Here is a 20,457-nt window from a genome sequence, read left to right as displayed (position 1 = left end):
GCTGAAACTGCACTGGCCACCTGGCTACCCTCTGATCTCGGGCCCAGGTCCCCTCCCCGCCAGTTGCAGACTGGCACTGCCTCTCTGACAACCCCCACACTTGGACTGTTTTCTGTATCCCTACAGTCCCCTACCTGCACCTGACATCTGATGTCTGCACTTACCACCTGCTGGCCGCACTTTTTAATGATTTGCTTTTTATGTATTCTATTTATTTTACTGTCTATCCCATGTATTGCACTGACCTCTCCCTCCCCCCTCGCACTTTTCCCCTTCCCCCGGCACTTGGGCAATCTCAATGTCACCTAGCATAGTAAGATCGTTGTCTGTTTCCCTCTGTTCCCCCTCCCTTGCCTCGTCATGCCTTGAAACACTTGTGTATAGGTGTGTTATTAATATGATATATCATATAATGATTTCCCTCTTCTCACTCAATAGTCTTTCCTGCCAACTCAAACATTAATGTTGCTTACCTCTTGGTATCTGATTTTGTACTACCTATCTCATAACTGTCTCACAACCTTGTAACCGTGTAACTGCAACTAGCGCAAGATGCCTGAGGGTTCTGTGCGCTGCTATGAATGTAAAAATAAATGATAAAGAATTGCAAATTGGCAGGTGTTCAATTGAAACTCCTCTAGGATGGCAAGGGATTCTATGAAGGCATATTGCTGACATTGGAGATGCCCCGGGATCTATGCAAGCTCCTCAACATCACATTTACGATTCCTAGTTCCAGCATGCTGCTGGCTCAGAATGATCCCTGGGCTAGTGCAGCCGTCTTGTTCAGCAGTTATGGTTATTCAACCAAGGACTTGCATCACACTCAGTGTTTGGTGTGTATCGTTTATTTTTCATGCACAGAACCATCGGCTACTATACTGCACCTCACACCTTTCTGCAGCCCCACGTACTCCTCCATTTTATTTCCTGCCATTCCAAGTATACAACTAGGAGCATGATGATATGCTCATTATTTTTATGGGTTGTACAGGTTGTTGCAGCTTGAATGCCCCATAATGTTCATAACTTCAAATCCACAAAATTATTTTAATTTCATTTGGTTCACACACAGAAACTGATTGTGCTTTTATACTATCCACTTTCCCCCTCTCTCCTGCACTTGTCCAAATGTACTCTCCTTGTTCTGTTCCCAGTTGCTTTTGCTGTAGGTTTGTCCTATAGAAAACCCTCTACCTAGACACATAAAAGAGGCACAAATTCAAGTTGCAAGCTAATAGCCAGCCATAAAAAAAACCACTCCCTTCCTTCTACCCATCTCTTTAACAGACCAATACACTATTGACATGACAAGTATATGAATAAACATAGCCAGTGCACAGTCGGATCCAGATCAGGGAACCAAGCTGCACCTCACTGAGTCCCAACAAGGCCAAACCATGTCTGGGGTTGCTTGTGTTTCCGTGCAGAGGAGACCTGGCTTAACAGTTTCGGCTGGGCTGCTCCCATTGTTGGCAGTACCTGACTGATTTCCATATGGCTGGACCCCTTTTGCAATGACGCAGACGGGCTAAGAAAACAGTGGTGTGCAAGGTTGCTCAGAGCAATGTCAGTGGTTCGGATTTCATTCAAAACCTTCCACCCATCACTTTTTTGATTGCAGGGAAATATTATAGCCATAATACACGAGTTATTCGAGCCGTACCGTCTGGTAATGGCCCTTGGCCTTAGCTAACCCCGAGAGTGCCTTGGGATGTTGCCATCCTCGTACAGCCTAGGTAACTCATCATTGTGGATATTAACACAGCAGGTTTATATCCCGGGTTCCTAACAGGCATTTCTTTCTTTCTTAAAATGGGTTGCAACGAGCGTGGAACTGGTTCTTTCAAATAAATATGTATTCATCTAACATGGCTCCCATGGGAATGGAATTGAGGTTCGTAGCGGGATGGTTAGGATTCACATTTAGCGGGCAGCATTTAACCGTACTGAAAGGAAGCTGCATGGTCGAATGTGGGGGTTCTGAAAATGTTTGTAGTCAGGAGGCATACCTGGCGGCATGTGTCAATGGGGGTTATATGTTAGAGTGTGGAGAAGAGGAATGCTCTGGCTTCTTTACTGAATTGGGTAAGGGTGGTTGATGTCTGATGTCGTTGGGTTTGAGGTTTCGCAGTTGGTGGGTGCAGAGCAAGCATGTCTCACTTGTTTCCTGTTTATTTCTTCTTTGTATTTCTGCTGATCTCGCTTGGGCTGGTCTTCACCTCTGGTGATGTGCTGACCACCAGAGATGGGGAATTTGTCTTTCAGACACCTTCCACCTCCTCTGGTACTTTACTAACTGCCCCCAGCGTTATCCTAGAGACACGGCCAAAAACTCCAAGGCCAGCACCTCCTAATGCTGGCTGACCACAGAAGAGTACATCTGTGTTATCTGCTGATCCGTTGCTCTTTGTTTGGTAACAGCACAAGCCTCTCTGATGAGGAACTCTATTAATCGTTCAACACCATACACTGTACACACCTATAACGTAATAGGCAACGGGGCAACTAGGAAGCATGGGGCTCCAGAATAATGGATTCCAACTACCCCACTCCGGTCAATTGTTCTGCACCCCACCCCACTCACTCCTCCCCCATCACGATGTGCTATTGTTGCATTAAAATTGTCTGTCCTTATCCTTCAGCAAAGGCCATTTGCATCTGATAACTCTTCTGCCCTGTGAGCCACTTGAATTGATCCTGCATACTGTGGAATTCTCTACACTGGGATTTCTTCCCACTCTTCTTGATGGCCTCGATAGATTCCAGCACAACCCAACTGTAGGCATCATCAAAGTGTGCTTGCGTGCCTGTTATTCAAGGAAACCCGTTTGGCTCAAAATTGTTCATTGATGGCGGGAGCACTCAAATAAAACATCTAGAAACATATAAATAGTTACGGTGTACGGTGCTAAAAGGGCCTTGAGATAGTCCGGTGTGGCCAGAATCGCTGAACCAGCCCCCAAACGCAGAGGCCTGAAATTCTGCTGTTGTGAGTTGGAAGCGGCTGGAATGCAATAGACCCAAAGCCTGTGAAATGAGTCGAGAAGCAGGACCTGCATTATCCGAACACGATGTTATGGGCTGGTGCTTCCAGGCTGGCCATTGGTATAGCTTACCCATCTTCTGGCCTTGGGTGTGGGCCCAAAATAACTTGATCTGCACCAATCAGGGCACCACTGATCACTCTGCCACGCGGATCATAAGCAAATGGAATGCGAGAGGAGTGCGTGTGCTCTCTGCCACACTGATCTGAAGCAAATGGAATGCGAGAGGAGTGCGTGTGCTCTCTGCCACACTGATCTGAAGCAAACGGAATGCGAGAGGAGTGCTTGTGTTCTCTGCAACACTGATCTGAAGCAAATTGAATGTGAGAGGAGTGCTTGTGTTCTCTGCCACACTGATCTGAAGCAAATGGAATGCGAGAGGAGTGCGTGTGCTCTCTGCCACACTGATCTGACGCAAATGGAATGTGAGAGGAGTGCTTGTGTTCTCTGCAGTGCCACTCTGTTCCACGTAGACATTTCACCAAGGGCACAGTTCACATAGATGGCATTCTACCTAGGGCAGTGAGCAAGCTGTGCCAGCCTCCCGTCCATCCAGTGTTGCCTACGCCTGATGCCTTGGGAAAACTGCACTTTATTTCAATCTGATTTCTAAGGTGCATCGCCCACATGCCACCCTACGGTTCCTGCTAGTGTGTATCCATCCTTTGTCAGCTCTCATTTTAAATATTGGAGAGTGAAGAAACACATTACAATTTGTATTGTATTTATTTTCTATAAAGCACTATCCTCCTTTGGAAGCACTGTGCAGCAGACAGCCAGTTTCCTAGCGTAATGACCACAATTTTAGTAAGAATAAAATATTTTTATGTGGCATGTTACAATCAAGTCCAAGGCAAAAGTAATAACCCAATAGGAAAATTGCACACACATAATATTGTGTGCTTTAAACATGCAAGGTGTGGCTTTTCTCTTGAAGATGTGAAAGTTGGTTCAAGGCAAATTAGGAATGATAAACTATTCCAGAAATGCCTAGCATGGAGATTGAACGCTTGCTTTTGGGTTTAGATCCATCAAAATAAAAAAGACATTGATTGACAACTTGCAAACCCCCATTTCCTACCTCGGTACCCTATGAGATGCACCATAGGCAAAAGGCAGCCATCAAGTGTCTCCTTCCTTCTCGAACATTCGGATGCGCGGTCTGACGTCCGCGGTTTCTGCAGTTTCATGAGTGTTACTGGGATATGTCTCTTCATCAACCCTCGGGCCCTTTCCGAAACTGACCTTTTCAATGGTGCAAGATCATTCAAATTGACCGTGAAGCAGTGATCAGTGGCCTTGTTCAAAGTCTCCCTCATTGGGTGTGGGTCTCACTTTTGGACTGTATACATCTTACATTGAGATAATGGTTTTGTCTCAGCCCAGGGATGGATATTGGTCGGAGCCACTGTCAGAATAATTAGCGCCATTGGCAAAGTCACCCCCCCCCCAACCCAAAAACATCTTCTTAGGGGTAGGGTCGTCTTGCTCACCATCTTGGTGGTTTCCATAGGCAGCTGCCTAGCATTCATTTAAACCTCTCAATTGTACCTGCTGGGGACTTTTGGATCTTGCACGTGGCACAGTAGAGCAGCCACGGGGCCTTTACAGCATAAACCGAGGGAATATGCGGCTGCTCAGCCTGCCTACTTGCCCGCTTATCTTCCATCTTGAAGAGGAATGCCATAGAGGGGGGAGGAGCAAGGGGTAAGCGATGGAGACAGATTCCTTAAACAAAACCATAGGAGGTCCGCTGAGGGGGCAGGGGAGGGCAGAGGTAAAGCTCTGACAGCAGGAAAGTCGTGAAAGAGGAAACGGACAAATCTTCAGGAGTATATAAACGTACGACATATGCGAGGGAACACAGACTGCAGCATGAAGGGAAAAATCGAGCGAGAAAGTAGGACCTTCTTAAAATAGATACCTTTTATGACAAATTTGAACTGTAGCTGCACACATAACGGACTATTCTCTCACACACACCCCCAGATTGTTTTCGTAGTGTGCATCTCTCCACCCATACACATGCCAATTAGACATGGGTGGCTAGCAGGGAATCACCCATGCACTCCTAACCTTGAATGGCCATTATGCCCCCACACACATACCTCCTAACTTTCTCATACTTCGGTCCCTCCGAGGGCGTTCAACTGGCAGCGTGGTGGGACAACACCAATGGTGAAAGTCGCTATACAAACAATGAATTGAACTAAAACAATGGGAGAGTGAAGAAGAAAAAGTAGCATAAGAACCAACACGGACACGACATAATGATAACTAGAGTGGTGATGGGGCAAAAAAGGACAAGAGGAGAGAAACAAAGAGCAGGTGGCAAAAAATGAACCGAATGGACCAAAGAAACAATCCATGTTCAGCTGCTGATAGAAAACTGTGAATTACAACACTAATACTTGCATTGTAGAGTAATAAATTCATTCTGTTAGACAACAGTTCATATTCCAGCTAACTAAAAATAAGCAAACTTCAAAAGCGTATGCACACTCATGTCAACTGTTTAAGCACTTTGTGTATGTATGGTACGATGTTGTTACATCGGCAGGTTTTTTTTCGCGGATTCCTATCCCAAAAATATTCGGCCGAAAAAACTCAGCGAAAAAGATGGGAGGGGTAAGGGGATATATGGAATATAGGTGGAATATGGACTAGATAATAGGGAAGGGGGATTTGGGTGGAACCCCCCAAATATTAAAATGAAACAATAGAGTTGTTCCGCCAAAGATGTTTGGCAAAATACTTGACGGAAAAAAAACCTGGCGATGTAAGAACTATAGTGTACATATTCATGTTGACATGTGCATTGTTTTTTGTGGTCATCAGACTGTATCTTTACTGAAAACTTGTAATCCTCTTGTAAAGATGTTTCTCATTCTGACCTTCTGCTACAAGTCTTATCTGTTTTATATCGCAGAATGATATACCTGAAGCCCTCATGGCCATTGAATACTATTTTTACGTATAGTAGATTTGTTTATTAGCGTTTCAAAGTGTTCTGTACAACAATATAGCATCTTATTCCTGCTCTCCTTTTTTTGCTCCAGGTTGTATGTGTGGGTCCACACATTGTTCACATCAACACCATGGCTATCGTCCAGGCTTTTCCGTTGACCATCGACCAGAAATCTGAAGCCGGTGCTACTCAACTACTTTCTGCCACAAGTTCACCCACCACGCTGAGCATTATGGGAAGTGTCAGCAGTCTCATCTCAGGAAGATCCTACCATGACAAGCAGTGCAAGGCGAGCGAATTCAGCAAGTGCCGAAAGACTGCGCACGTCAGCAACTTTTTCAAGCAGCAGGAAGGTCTTCTTAAAAATGGGTTCAGCTCCCAGGACCCTCTGTTTCATGGTTTGCCGACCAAGAAGACCTGTTCGGGGGGTGCGGCGGGGAACGGGAGCTACACGTACTTGAATGATGACTTTAAGGTGGATTGGAATGAGGAAGCTTCGCCCAGCAGCCCATGCAGCGATGCGGACGATGTTCGGGAGGAACGATCCTTGAGTGGCAACCTAAGAGGACCACCACCCAAGTTGATACCGGTGTCTGGGAAGCTGGAGAAGGTAAAGTAGTACTTGTATTCTATGAAGAAGAATTAGCATGTTTGCATTACATTTTAGTCATTCATATCATCATCTCCTCAATAAGACAAAATTGTATGCTACAGGGGGAAAATATCCAAAAGTCATAAAGCATTCCATCTAGGTGTTGTGGACGGTCTTGCTACTTGATCCTCCTTTACCAAAATGCGTATAGGAAAGACAATGGGCCTCATTCCAAGTCGGGCGGTCCGGTAAAAAAAGTGCCAGTATTTGTGGATACTGGCTCTTTACCGGCCCGCCGACTACGGGTTTGCAAGCGGGGCACCAGGGTTACTTCCCGCTAAAAGCTGGAGGTTAGCCAGACGCCCTGCAGGCAATAAAAGCTGTCATTACGTTGCGATAAGGACAGCAAATCCCCTCATGGAGTCCTATGGGACTTCATGAATGGGGATGAACACTGTCCTGCCTGCACTCATAATCCAGCTGCCAAGTGCCGGTAAAGGTAAGTACCAAATGCCGGTATCCTGGTGCCTCTACCACCAGGGTACCGGCCCACTCGGAATGAGGCCCAATGTCCTTAATGTTGGCAAGAATCAAAAACCTCTCATTGACTGCTGTAGGTAAAAAAACTCAACAGGCATAGTGATATTTTTTGTTTTTTACATAGTGCTTCTTCTTGCCCAATTCCTCCAGCCTGTAAGTGCAGTAATAACAGGTGTTATTATTATCCCAGTTAAAGCTGCTCAATGTATCGGCCCCTTAACAATGACAGACTAAGTTATAATTTGTGAGCTATGCAGCAGGGCTTTAGTTGTGGTGAAGAATACACATTCCCTCACACATTGAAATAAAACAAAGCATGGTTGCATTCCAGAGAGGGGCCTCTACGATTATTCTGTGTTCTTCATGCTGCTCTAGATTGCAAAAGCCTAACGAGGTTGACTAAATCTTATCATTCCTGCTGCACAAGTGGTTTGACAAGTTGTCTGAATCTGGCTGGCAGATGCTGGATTTTTTTTTCGGGCTCTTGATATCAGTAATCCCCCAAACATGATCTGCTCTAGTTTACTACATAGCGTTTTAGTTTGTCTGTAAACTCAATATTGACATTTAAAACCATTTCACTCGCCTTCTGGAGCCTGCATGGTCTCGGACCTTTGGTCGATCTCAAACCACCATGGTTAAAAAGTGTGTAGGGTACACACATTTGCCAAGACGGTTTTGCCCTTCTCTCCAGGAATGTTTGAGGAATGGCTGTCGTGAATTCCTGATGGGCAAGACTAATTAATTTGGTGTTTAAAACGAATTGCCAATTATTGTGTACTTTACAAATAGTGACTCTGTGTCTATTTGAGGTTCACTCGAGGCTCCTGAATCCCCCAAAGGGTCAAGGTGGGATCTGTGAGCCCACCGTAACCCTGCAAATGTAAAATATAGTTTCTTTCACAGTCTTTGCTCTAGAACTAGTGTTCACACAAATTCTAATAAGGGCGAGTTGAAATAGAAAGGAAAACAAAATCTTGTTTGCGTCTTTGCCTGCGGCCAACATATCAAAAATACTTGCGGCCTGCTCCTGCTGGAAATAACCGGACATTTTATTTCCAGCAAGGTTGGGCCTCACAGCAGACATCTCCCACCTTGGATGTCTAGCACAGAGCTTTCGCATGCTTGAAATATTCTTTTCCAATGCAGGTGAACCTTTATTGCTAGAAACAGGAAAAATACTACTTTCATATCTTATCGTGGTTGGCTTCAAAAACACGTCCGGGCCCAGCAGACCAGTGGTCCCTGAAGGGGGTGAGGGCATGCAGCCTGCCCTGGCCTAAAAGTTTCTGAGCAAGCTCATTGCCAAATCACTGAACGTGTGCCGTCATTTGGACCAGACTCCGAATGAGCTGCCAAATTTGGTAGATTTAGGATGTCTGCAAATAGGTTTTCCCACAACTATATTTCGCGCTAAAGGTGTATAATTAGGTTTGCCTTTATTGCTTTTGTTAGACAGCAAATTTCATGTAATGTGCACACCAAACTGTTTGTCTCAGTACTCAACTGTGCTGAAGCTAGTTGCCTAAAACCTGAATCCAGGCCCCCATCTTCCAGGTACCATTTGAATGATTCCAATTCAATGGATTCATGTTGCTTTAGGAGACCTTGACAACACGTCCTTTTGTTTGAAGGAGGACACAAGAGAGTCATGAGTGAGTGTAACGTTTTGTAGAATGGATCAGTAGTTTGTTCATTTCAGTGCTTCAGCAGGTGCAATTGAGAAACTGTCTTTGGGGGTTATCAAGGTTCTGAGGTAGATTTGAGTTTCTTGGAGGAGAAAGAATTTCATAGGCACAAACTCTTCCACAAATTGAACGGTGACAGTCATCCTCCATTTTCTGGGATTTGGAGAGTTCTGGATCCACTGTTACCTAGCAATACATTCCAAGCTGTGTGCACTCCTATAGAAACAGGCCCCACGTGTTTATCTGATACAATCTAATTATTTATGATGCTTGGTTTATGTCTCTAGCATCCCAGCTTTCTGTCCTGTAAATTACCAGCTTTGTAGTAATTGAAACACATTGAGAGATGTCCACTATGGCCCCAAATTAAATGAAAAGGGTAAGCAGGAACTTGTACTTGGTGCCCTGTGGCTGCCAGGACTAAGCTACAGTCCTCCGATACCAGTGAAATAATGTGTCAAGGGTTGCTTCCTTTGTATTCCTGATGGATTTGGATGGCTTGGAATTTTCTAATCCAAAGTCTGTAATGCTTTGCCTTGATTGGTAAATCCTTGTCGTTCTCCGGCTCAGCCTGGATGGTACATGAGTGCTCCAATGCTTAAGGGCTTTGCTAGGATACGGGTATGGATGCGGCTAAGGAGGGTGCTGCTGGTGTGACGGGTGAGTTTCATTTGCAATGCTCTGCACCTATAAAGGAATCTTACCCAGAGTTCTACTTCTTGTTTAGATTTGTTTTAAACGTCAGTCTAAGCGGAACACCGCAGAATTGAAAGTTGCTATTTTGGCAACTGATGAGGAAATCTCCTTGAAACATACAAATCTAAGCAAGCACGGATTGGGAAGATGTAAGCTATTGGGAAACCTGACAAACCAAAAAGATTGGATTCTCTTAGATTTCAAATGCGATTTTCACATAAAACCATTATTGGGAACTTTCATAGGGCGTTAAGGAAATTAGTATTGAATTAGGAGCAAGATTTCTTATTGATGTACAGTGTATAAGATTATGAAATAGAACTCTATTATAATAATTTACCTAGTGGAAGCTTTTTTGTCACAACACAAATGTTATATGTTGAAAATTATTGATGCAAATAATTAACATTGTAAATCATTTTGGAAGAACTGTATGAATATAATTTGGTGGCTTAAACCATGACACAACCCCTTCAGTGGGGAAACTCATTAATGTGCACCAATTGGTTTGTGTTGGCTTTTGGGAACTATCATATACTATATAATAAAAGGCAAGATGTATGTTGGTCCGAAGCCATCATGCGGCCTGCTTCGCTCGTTACCACCGCTAGAGGGAGCTGTTGCCTTACGCACGCAACAATAAGACTTCAAGTTGCACAGTAGAGACTGTCTGCGTCACCCGTTATCGCTAGAGGGAGCTGTTGCCTTACGCACGCTACAATAAGACTTCAAGTTGCACAGTAGAGACTGTCTGCGTCACCCGTTATCGCTAGAGGGAGCTGTTGCCTTACGCACGCTACAATAAGACTTCAAGTTGCACAGTAGAGACTGTCTGCGTCACCCGTTATCGCTAGAGGGAGCTGTTGCCTTACGCACGCTACAATAAGACTTCAAGTTGCACAGTAGAGACTGTCTGCGTCACCCGTTATCGCTAGAGGGAGCTGTTGCCTTACGCACGCTACAATAAGACTTCAAGTTGCACAGTAGAGACTGTCTGCGTCACCCGTTATCGCTAGAGGGAGCTGTTGCCTTACGCACGCTACAATAAGACTTCAAGTTGCACAGTAGAGACTGTCTGCGTCACCCGTTATCGCTAGAGGGAGCTGTTGCCAAACGCATACAATAAATAAGGCTTCAAGTTCATCTTCCAAACAAACAAAATGTGTATCACAACAATGATAACCTACAAATAGCTGCAGTAAAAGCCCAAGACAGGGATACAACTTCAACAGTGTACTTCAGGTTGCATGCCCTAAGAAAATATATACATTTAAAAAAACAAAAACAGAAATTAATTTGATTACACACTATTTTAAATAACATTTCCCCCTTACAGGGCTTTCTGCAAATACAATTATTTTCAGCATCTCACGTCTCCACGATGTCTCTATTGACACTCTGAAAATGTCTTTCTTCACGCACTTTGACCCGTGTACACGGGCTATTACACTAGTGTTATAATAAATCGCAACTTCAAAACTTTCTTATTTGAGCTTGTACTCATTTTGTGATATAGACCCAGCGCACCAAACCTGTTGATTTTTCTCATATCAGCTTCGAAGCATGTTGGTTTCTTAAGGGCTTGATCATTTAAATCAGGAAATTACCTATGTACTTGATTGCCTATGAAGTGAATGTCGTTGGTAAACCTTCAGGGTATAAACAGCCATTAGTAGCCTACATATGGGTGTTTGTACCCACACTCTGAGCCAAGCTTCCTCTCTTCACTTTAGAGTCATGCGGCTGTGGACGTATCCTTCAGAGCAGTGGCCATATCTTTCCATTGACGTCTCTTCCAGGCATGAGCTGTGGTTTCATTAGATGGTACTTCACCAACCTGAATACCACTGATGCCATCTTTCCAAGAATTTCTTAATTTAGAATCTCTCCACAGTGAGATTACTCACCATGAGTACTATTAGAGGGGCCTTTTATGGCAGCCAAAGGGGAAAACATCTGGATACACTCCGATGTATCCCTATGGTATAATGCAGGTCTACAGATAGCTAATAAAACTTTGAGTTGCCAAAGCTGGATCAAAAAAGGTATACTGAGGATACGTGATGTCTGGGAAGGTGGTCATATGATTTCCTTTGAACGTACTAGAGAATCATTTGGGATAGGAGGTATGGAATGTGCACTTTATGGGGATCTAAAGGTTCTTTTGACGGAATGACAGGGAATGCTAGGGCATCCCATGAAAGAGAGACCTGCGGTCTGTGAGGTTGTCCGTTCTCACCCATGTGCAGTCTCAGCTTACATGAGAGTAATGCCAAAGGAAGACTTGAATAGGGAGGCGTGGGAAAAACTTCACCAGGCTTGGGTGGAGGAACTGGGTATGGACATTCCGAGTGAAGAATGGGCAGTCTGGATCGTGTAGGTGTGCAATCGAAAATGGATTTGAGACTAAGGTATGTTAGGTAAAGGATTCTATGTAGATTGTATTGGACCCCTGCTCAATTGGCCAAGCTGTGACTATTAGATAATGTCTGTTGGGGGTGTGGTCTTCATGAGGGTACCTTAATTTATATGCTATGGACATGCTCAAGAGTATCCGCCTTTTGGAGTGAAGTCCCGAATAGATTATGCTGGAGGACTCGCTACCACGTACATGTTATTAGACAATTTTGTTATCAAGCAAGGAGAGGGGCGATGAGGCCAAAGCAAGGACGGAATGGATCAACAGGTTATTGGTAATGGCGACCAAACGAATATTAAAAGTTTGGAAATCAAGGAAAAAGCCAAATGTGAAAGATTGGCTGTTAAGATGTCCGTACTTAGTCTTGCAATGAGAAAGTGATGTTCATGAAACAGAAGCGAGAGGAGCATTATCTTCAATCATGGGGTTCTTTTAATGAATTATATAGTTGATACTCATTAACCACGTTATTTATTCTCTATATGACGTAATTGGCGGATTGTTGTGTTTTCTATATAGTGTTTTGTGTTGCGTTTGTTGATTGTTGTATTGTCTGTTGTCAGTTTTTAGAATTTTACGGTGGGATAGAGATTTGTAGTAGTTTATTAAGGACTTGCTTTTATGTATCTCATTATGATTATATTTGATTGTCTGATTCATTTATGCATTTTGTAATCTTGAGTGCAAATCTCTGAAGTTATGGATATGTTGATGTCATCTTTCTTTGTACGGCTTATTCTAAAATTATAAATAAAATGATCCAAAAAAAACCCAAGAATCTCGCCACATGTTAGGAGTGTGGAGGTAGAATGTGCAAGTAACAATAAATTGCGCTTCTATCGTAACTCCTATCCTCTGTCCTTAATGCTTCCTTTAAAATTACCATCAACCCATCCCCGCGGCTTTGACATGAGACCCAAACTTGACCTGCTGCTTGGTGCCTTTTCCGGAACCATAGGTGAGCGCACAGGCTGCACAGGCACGACTGTAGGCATTTGTAAGAAATGCAAATGCATCATTGCACTCCAGGTGCCTTCCACTAGGGAGCAGTGTCACGCATGTAAATGAAGTGGGTTAAGTGTAGCAGTATAGAAGTTTGCAAAACAGGGAAGTAACTTCTTCTTGGGTCAGAAAGGGTGAGTTTTTGCATATGAAGCTACTGGTGCAGACACCACATCCTGCATGGTTCGAATTTGATGTACCTCTTATTACTGGCATGGTCTGTGGTCCCTGCATCATTTGGGCTCTGATTGCATGGAGATCTCAGATTTGCGAGCGGCTCTGAGACGTTATATGTGAATTTCCCACCGACAATTACAGAGTGGTAAATGTAATAGTGGACAAAATACCGAAAACACTGATTTTGACTTTTATTTTTTTTTAAACATTTTTTTAAATTTCTTTTTGGGGGACTTTACCCTCAAGCCCCCCATTTTTGTAGACTTAAAACGTCAGCCCAACCTCATTTTTACCCATTTGAACCACTTTACTCCACTAGGCTTTTTTGTTTAATTATTGTTTGCAGGGTTTTTCAGGATTATGGTCCACTCTGAAATTTACCACTGTGTAATGTTTTAGATATATTGACTGGATACCAATCTGAGATTCAAATTCCGTAGTGGACAGCCTGTGGCCCACTAGATCGTATGGCCTACAACACTCATGATTCTTCACTATTAACCAAACTGGCTACAGCTGATGGGGGTTGTAGGCCAAATCACACGGAGGACCAGAGGCCATCCTTGGCTGCTCTAATGTATTCTACACAAGCCAAATCTGAACTTGCGGTTATTCTGAATTTGGGCGCCGTGCCTGAACTGGAAATCATTTCATGACAATGGCCATACTTGGGGATTTCAGTGACTAGCCAAGAGCAATAGTATGTCGTTCTTACTTACAAAACACTCTCCTTATTGTCAAAGAAGTGATAGCAACTAACCTCAAGCTGAGTTCAGCATAATTGCTTTTCCTCCATATGGCAGGCAGAGCAGCTTTCTAATGTATGTAACAAACCTCGCAGATGAGCAATGGCGTGCAATGAAATAGTTACTAAAGTACAGGGGTAAACCTTTCAAGGTGCAAGCTATTAGCCAGCCATAAAACATTGGTGGCCACCTCAATTCTATACACACACACAGCACACCATTTCTTACTCGCCACGAGTCCATTATTAGCCAATGGCTAGTGGTGAGTGAACGTGTTGCACCCAGCTCGGAGCGTAGCCAAACGTTGGCGTGGGGTGTATGTGGCCTGTGCAGCCCCTGTGCTGGTGCCACCACACCATGCCTGCTGTGCCTCCCCTAATCTGCTCTGATACTACGGCAAAGTAGGGCACAAAGCGTGCTTCAAGCTAACGTAACACAAATAACCCCTGTTGAGTTGAGTCAAGTAATCCACGTATAGTGGTTAACTCAACAGACCATGTAAGACATTTGCGATTTTTGCTGCTGCCTCCGGGACCTCCATGTGCATGCTTCTGAATGTCCTAATGTATGCCAGCCCGCCCTCGCCACCAAAACCAAAAAAAAACCTCTATGTACCAGCACCTCTGTTCAAACTGGCTTATCATTTAGCAAATTGCCGAAGGATGCAAGCACCTCAATCCATTCTAAGTAGCAAATGAACGCCATGATGCACTTTAATTAAAAGGTTTGACCAGAATCTTCCCAAGAGTGTAATACGGCTATTAGTGGCTCCTGCGGTGTGTTCCAAGCAAGGTTTTGGACTGTAGATGAGTTGCCAACCTTTTTTGTGGCCGTGCACAGGGGAAGCAGGCGGGATCATTTACAGGTGGCTGGATGGGACCACTGGGCAGGCCCAGCCCAACCTTTAGTAGCCATGGATTATTAAAGATACCTGTGTACAAGGTAAGCCTGTGCTCTGCTGGAGGATGCACATTTGTTCCCCGACATCACAATGTAATTCCTATGGCACCATTCAATTGCCAGCCAGAAGGTGGCGCTATGCTCACACATTAGTAATGGAGGGAGTTTGGGAAGAAGACTTCAAGCGTTACTGCACACGTGCCTAAATGCAGGGTTCTCAAGTTTGGCTATGTGTGAGAATGTAATCCAGGAATGTGTTTTGCTTGAAATTCAACTACTTGTAATTTTCCTAAATTTCAAATGGGAAAGAAAACACTACAAGTCTCAGAATCCAAAAGGGAAAAACGCTGGACTCGGGTGGCCTTCTAACACATGACAATGGGAAACTAGAGTGTTCTGCCAAATGCAGGGAGGACGTTAAGAATGAGGACGAGATGAGATTGTGCAGCCATTTATTTTTTGGAGTGTTTTGCATAGAGCTGCAGTGCAAGAAAAATGCAAGATTTCAACAGCCACAGTAAACTGGGCGAGCATTGGAGCAGCACAACTAAAGATTCCTTATATAGCCCCGTAGAATGCTGAAGCCCTCAAACACTGTAGCACAGGAAAGCTCTGTGGCCATAAGGGTATTCAAGTGAGGATGCGCTTACATTGTGAGTTCTGACGTTTGTGCCTGACAGCAGGCTCAGACTGGCAACAAGTCTGTGTGTGCAGACTATGCATACCCATTGTCTTGTGTGACCAAGTGCACAACTTGATCACCCACATATAGGACATTGCGAACTGCACACTCTGCCGGATACACTGTACTGGTGCATGCCAGAGTATATCCCTTATTCTCTACACCTCAATCCTTCTAAGACTGAGTTTCTTTTTTCTAGCTTCAACCATTCTGTCTACACTTCCTCCTCCGGCTCTCTTCTTTCCTCCTTCGTCTCTTCACCTATCTCTCGTTTCATGCTACTAAACGCCAAATGTTCAGTCTTTTCTCGTATCGACAACTGCTCTTCTCTTCTTCTTTGCCTTCCTGTCTCACATCATCTTCCTCTCTGATTTGTTTATAATTCTTCGGTTCATCTTCTCTTCACCTCTTTGCTCCTCTATCACATCTTCTTAACTGTCTATTTTACTGCTTCCCTTTAAATCATGTCTGAGCTACCATTTTCTTTCTATAGTTTTTCAATGTTCTCACGGCTTAGCTCCTTCTCTTTCTTCGCTAGTCTCGTTGTATGCTCCCTCTCGGACTCTGCGATCACAGAATCTGCTTCTTTTCACTGTCCCCAAACCTCCCTGTGCTTCTTCCCATTTATGATTGTTTGCCCTCTTTGCCCCTGAACAATGGAATCCTCTCCCTCTCTCTATCCGCTCATCTGCATCTCTTAGTATTTTTCAATCTAACCTGAAAGCTTATCTTCTCTCCCTTCTTTCTACTTAGTGACTTTCTTTTTCTCTCCCCTTCCTTCTGTTTTTAGTTGTTTTTTGCATTATCATGTACATTGTACCATTTTTCTAATATTCTGTAATGGCGCTTTTGGCTATAGGCGGTTTTTAAAGTCAATAAATGAAATGAAGCCGTCTTCTCCGAGGTCTCCTTGAACAATGCAGGGATTGGGCACAGGGGCAGTTCATGCTGCCAAGCATTACAGGAAGCCACCTAGAAGAAGGGAGGCTGGTAGCCGCAGCATGTGAGTGGCATTGACCCGGGTAAATCATGCGGCATTGTGAAGTGAAATGGGCGTTTCTGTGGGTAATGTAGGTGGTGGCTTGACATGTGTTTACCTGGGTAAATTATGGCATAGAATTGCGGCTGCTGGTATTATCATTGTTTGGGAGCAAAGCAGAACTCCATATGAGAATGTGTTTTACTCGGGCAATGCCGGTATGGCATTGTTGAGACAGTAATTCTAATAGTTTTTGTGTGGCATTGAGAAAAAAATGAGCTTGTGTTGTACGAGACTTTTATGGCGTTGTTGATACTGCCATCATTGTCTTTTGGGGGATAATGTTGGAACCATCATGAGAGAGGTGTGTTTTTTTTTTTTTTTTTTTTTTTTTTACCAGAGCACAAGGGAAAGGCACGGTTGACTGGGATTTTGAAAACATTTTTTGTGGTCAATGTGATCTTGCATTGTAATTTGTTTTTACTGGTGCAACACTGACACACCATTTTTAAAGTTGGCATCACAAATTCTGCGGATAATGTAGATATGTTAACTTTATACCTTACTTGTACCCAGAAATATGTCATGCCATATTAGATGAGTATTTGACGCAACCTTATGATATATGATAGGTTATTTCTAACGTGCTTAATACCCAGAGGATTCTAAGCGCGGACCAGTGGATTGAACCTGTGGTGCTCCGTGTCGTCTTGCTTTCAAAGGGAGCACGTTGCCCCTGAGCTATCCTCCCGAGACCTTCCGTTTTTACTTTTATGTAGCTAATGTGCAGGCATTTACCAGGCGTTCGCCATGTGCCAGCGGTGTACTCCCATCGATGGTCAGGTGTTGTGATGATTGGACAAGCAGGGAAACCATTCCTGGCTGACGTACACTTAGCTTTATACATACACGCCTACCGGGATCTCGCCCTGCCACAGAGAGCACGCTGGATAGAGCGTGCCATGCTCTGGGAAGGTTTTTCATCGGACTGCCTTACGAGCAAAAGGTGATGCATAGCATGACGTTTTTGGCATGTAGTACTCTTGTTTTGTCACTGCCCCCAGGCAAGTGCATGGCAGTAGTTGACAACTGGTAGCTATGCTACCAATCAGTCTCAACCAAAATATAAAAATGGTATTCCAGTGTTGCTCCAGTGAAACACACAAAGTAGATGCCAGCCTGATGGTGTCAACATTGCTTATGCTGGCATCACAATTTCTGGGGCAATGTAGGCAACAGTATGGTGTGTTTTAACCGTGCGACACTGTCATTGCGTTACAACTGGCAGTGCAATTTCTAGTGATAATATAGATGGCAGTATGATGCTGTATTTCTGCAACTCTGACCTGGATGCATTGATGATATGCATTTAGCTGGGCAGTTTGAAAGTGGCATGGCAATGTGGAAATTGGCATGGCCATGAGGGCACTTACAAGCTAGCACATTGGGCTTAACATTGAGAAATGTCGTTATCTACCATATGGTGGCAACACCTTTGGAGCAAACTAAGATTAATATTTCTACTGGCATGTGGTTTTGTCATTGGCCGGCCCCTCCTCCCCAGTATGTTATTTGTGTAGTAGGCATGCACTGTTTATTTGGGAGGGGAAAGTGGGCTCACAACTTTCTAATGCCCACATACATGATTTGCTCTGGTGCAGTGCTCCTGTTTAATCTTGATGGCCTGGACTCTGAAATATTGGAATATTTCATGTGTTCCCCCAAGAGACTACCTATAGATTCTATGGTATGCAGAGTTTCCACCTGTTTATGTTTAGCTGGGAATTAGTTTTGGGGCAGGAGGCCCACCCAATCTGCTTTGAAAGGGTTCGGACGCCCTCCATCTCAACCTTTAAGAAACAATGTGTTCACCAATCACTGCAACAATTCACCAGATGGATTGAGACACAGACAATTACTTTCATTTGCATTCCACCACCTACAAAAGTGCACCTCCATGTTGTCCTCAACCAAGTTTGAGGAGAATCGACTTGGTCATATCCTCTGACTGCGTGTGCAGGCCTGTGGTCAAAGTGTATAAAACAAATGTAGTGGAACTATGTTCCTCCTCTGCATGGCCACTCGCACTCCCTCTATCCCCCCCCCAACGCCAAACCCACCCTTGCTTCCCTTCTCCCTCATAGAAACCCTGTTCCTGGGTCCTGCCTTTCCTCCACTCCATCCCCCAACACTGTGTTTTAAAGGTTCTATGTGATTCCATCGAGAACTTTTCAGTGTGGGAGAATTCATAGATTTTTTTATTTTAGTATTTTTTAAAAACATTTTTTTAACGTTTTGTTAAAAATGGTATATAAGAAATTTTTACCGCAAATGTATGTGGGGGTGACTCCCTGCAATCTCTCCCTCAATACACTCCCAAGTACCCTCTATCTTTATAATTACCCTAACCCACCCCTGCATACATTTGCGACAAAATGTGATGGAAAGAATTCAATGAATTCTCCCATGATGGAAAATCCAGCAATGGAATCTTCCTATCCCATTTCATTTCATTGTGGGATGTTTTCTCGCAGGGTTTTTAATGAAAAAACAAATTGTCTTTTGGTGCCCTCCTTCCCCAAACCTCCATCCCCTTTAATTTTTTCTATATTCCCGACCACCCACACCCTAAATATATATTTTTCTAACACCCCTGATATCACCTCTTTATGCAGAAATGATGGGGAGGGTGCATTCTTTCACTTGTCTTGCTTTCTATTCTGCCAAACCAATCCCCTGATTTAGACTTTCTTTGTGATGAGAATCCTCTTTGTGCAGACTTAGAGCTCGATTAATGGAATTATTTGCACGGTTCAAAGTGACTTTGCACTGTTAACACACAAACCTCAATTCTGTCAGGCTTTGCCCTTGGAAGCTGTGGCAAGTTTGGAAACCCTTGGAAGCTGTGGCAAGTTTGGAAACGCTAGTGGATTCTCTACTGGAAACGGAGGATGCCGTCTAGTCCTCTACTATGATGGCTGCCGTGTGTATATCTTTGTGCCACTCCCCCCAGAACAGCGTGTTGTATCCATCCACCGTCTTGGACAGCGCTGCTGTGTGTTCAGTCTCCTCGCCTTTCTATCCCGCTTTGGATCCTTTTGTGCTTTGACTTCTTCGGTTCCGCCTCGCGGAACGCTGCAGCTCGCTCTCCCTCACTAATTCTTTTCTGTCACTTATCTCCTTTTTATTTCCTTTCTTCGTTGCAGATACTTTTTGTTATTATTTCCTTGTTCACATCTATTATTACCGCTGCTTCTACTTTCCTAGTTTGCTTACCTGTATCTAATTTTCCGCATCCTCACGTTCACCCTGCTACCATGACTGGTGCTGTCTCTGCCTCTTTCCGATCACCATGATTCTACAGTCTGGTCCCCCGTAAACGGTGATCCCTTACCTTTCCTACTGGTATTCTTTCTCGTGCAGGTATTGCATTTCCTCTTATCCTTCTTGCTGATCTTCCATCCTGTGGTTGATGCCACGTGAGCCTCCTAAACATATACTGAAAGAATTCTATGCTCAGGCTCACTTTGGCAACTCTGCGTTGCTGTACACTCATTATTCAAGAACTACCACTCCCAGCATACTTTGGTACGGAACCCACGTATCACAGACTTTATATCATTTGGGGAAAACGTACAGCCTACAAGCCTCACTACCTTTCACCAGTCAGAAAGACTCTTGGTGTTGGACTACCATCACATCTACCAGGGTTTTTTGTTGCCAACCGGCTGTTTCCCTGGTCTGGGGGTTTGGCTCCTCAGTGCCCTCTGAGATTTGGTACCTAATCCAGTCAAGGTGGCCCCTGAGGGAGCCAGACTCTACTTACACAAAAAGAAGGACAAAAGGAGAAGAAGGCTCTAGACTCTAGAAGGACACGAAGGAAGAAATCTTCAGACCCCAAGGACAGCTCCTTTGAAGGTCAAAGTGAGGAGGAGGTTCGGGAGGGTAACCCACAGGCTGACAGATTCATGGAACTGTGCAAAGTGTATTTCCAGAGTGCAAAGTCCGTGCAAAATAATTT

The 20,457-nt window shown here is 44.1% G+C and overlaps 1 protein-coding gene across 3 annotated transcripts in view; it reads left to right on the top strand.

Moving 5' to 3' along the window:
• Positions 1 to 20,457, top strand: part of LZTS2 (leucine zipper tumor suppressor 2) — a 738,816-nt gene that overhangs the window by 663,741 nt on the left and 54,618 nt on the right. For all 3 annotated transcript variants that reach the window (XM_069611659.1, XM_069611660.1, XM_069611661.1), the window contains one exon: positions 6,107 to 6,625. In XM_069611659.1, coding sequence (XP_069467760.1) covers positions 6,146 to 6,625 — 480 coding nt within the window. In that variant the 5' untranslated portion in view covers positions 6,107 to 6,145. The remainder of the gene's footprint in view (positions 1 to 6,106; positions 6,626 to 20,457) is intronic.

This window comes from Ambystoma mexicanum, chromosome 8, assembly GCF_040938575.1.
Source record: "Ambystoma mexicanum isolate Mex_15411 chromosome 8, UKY_AmexF1_1, whole genome shotgun sequence".
In the NCBI taxonomy this organism is placed as follows: Eukaryota; Metazoa; Chordata; class Amphibia; order Caudata; family Ambystomatidae; genus Ambystoma; species Ambystoma mexicanum.
Note: the sequence above shows the minus strand (reverse complement) of the source record. Positions and strands in the feature narration are given on the sequence as shown.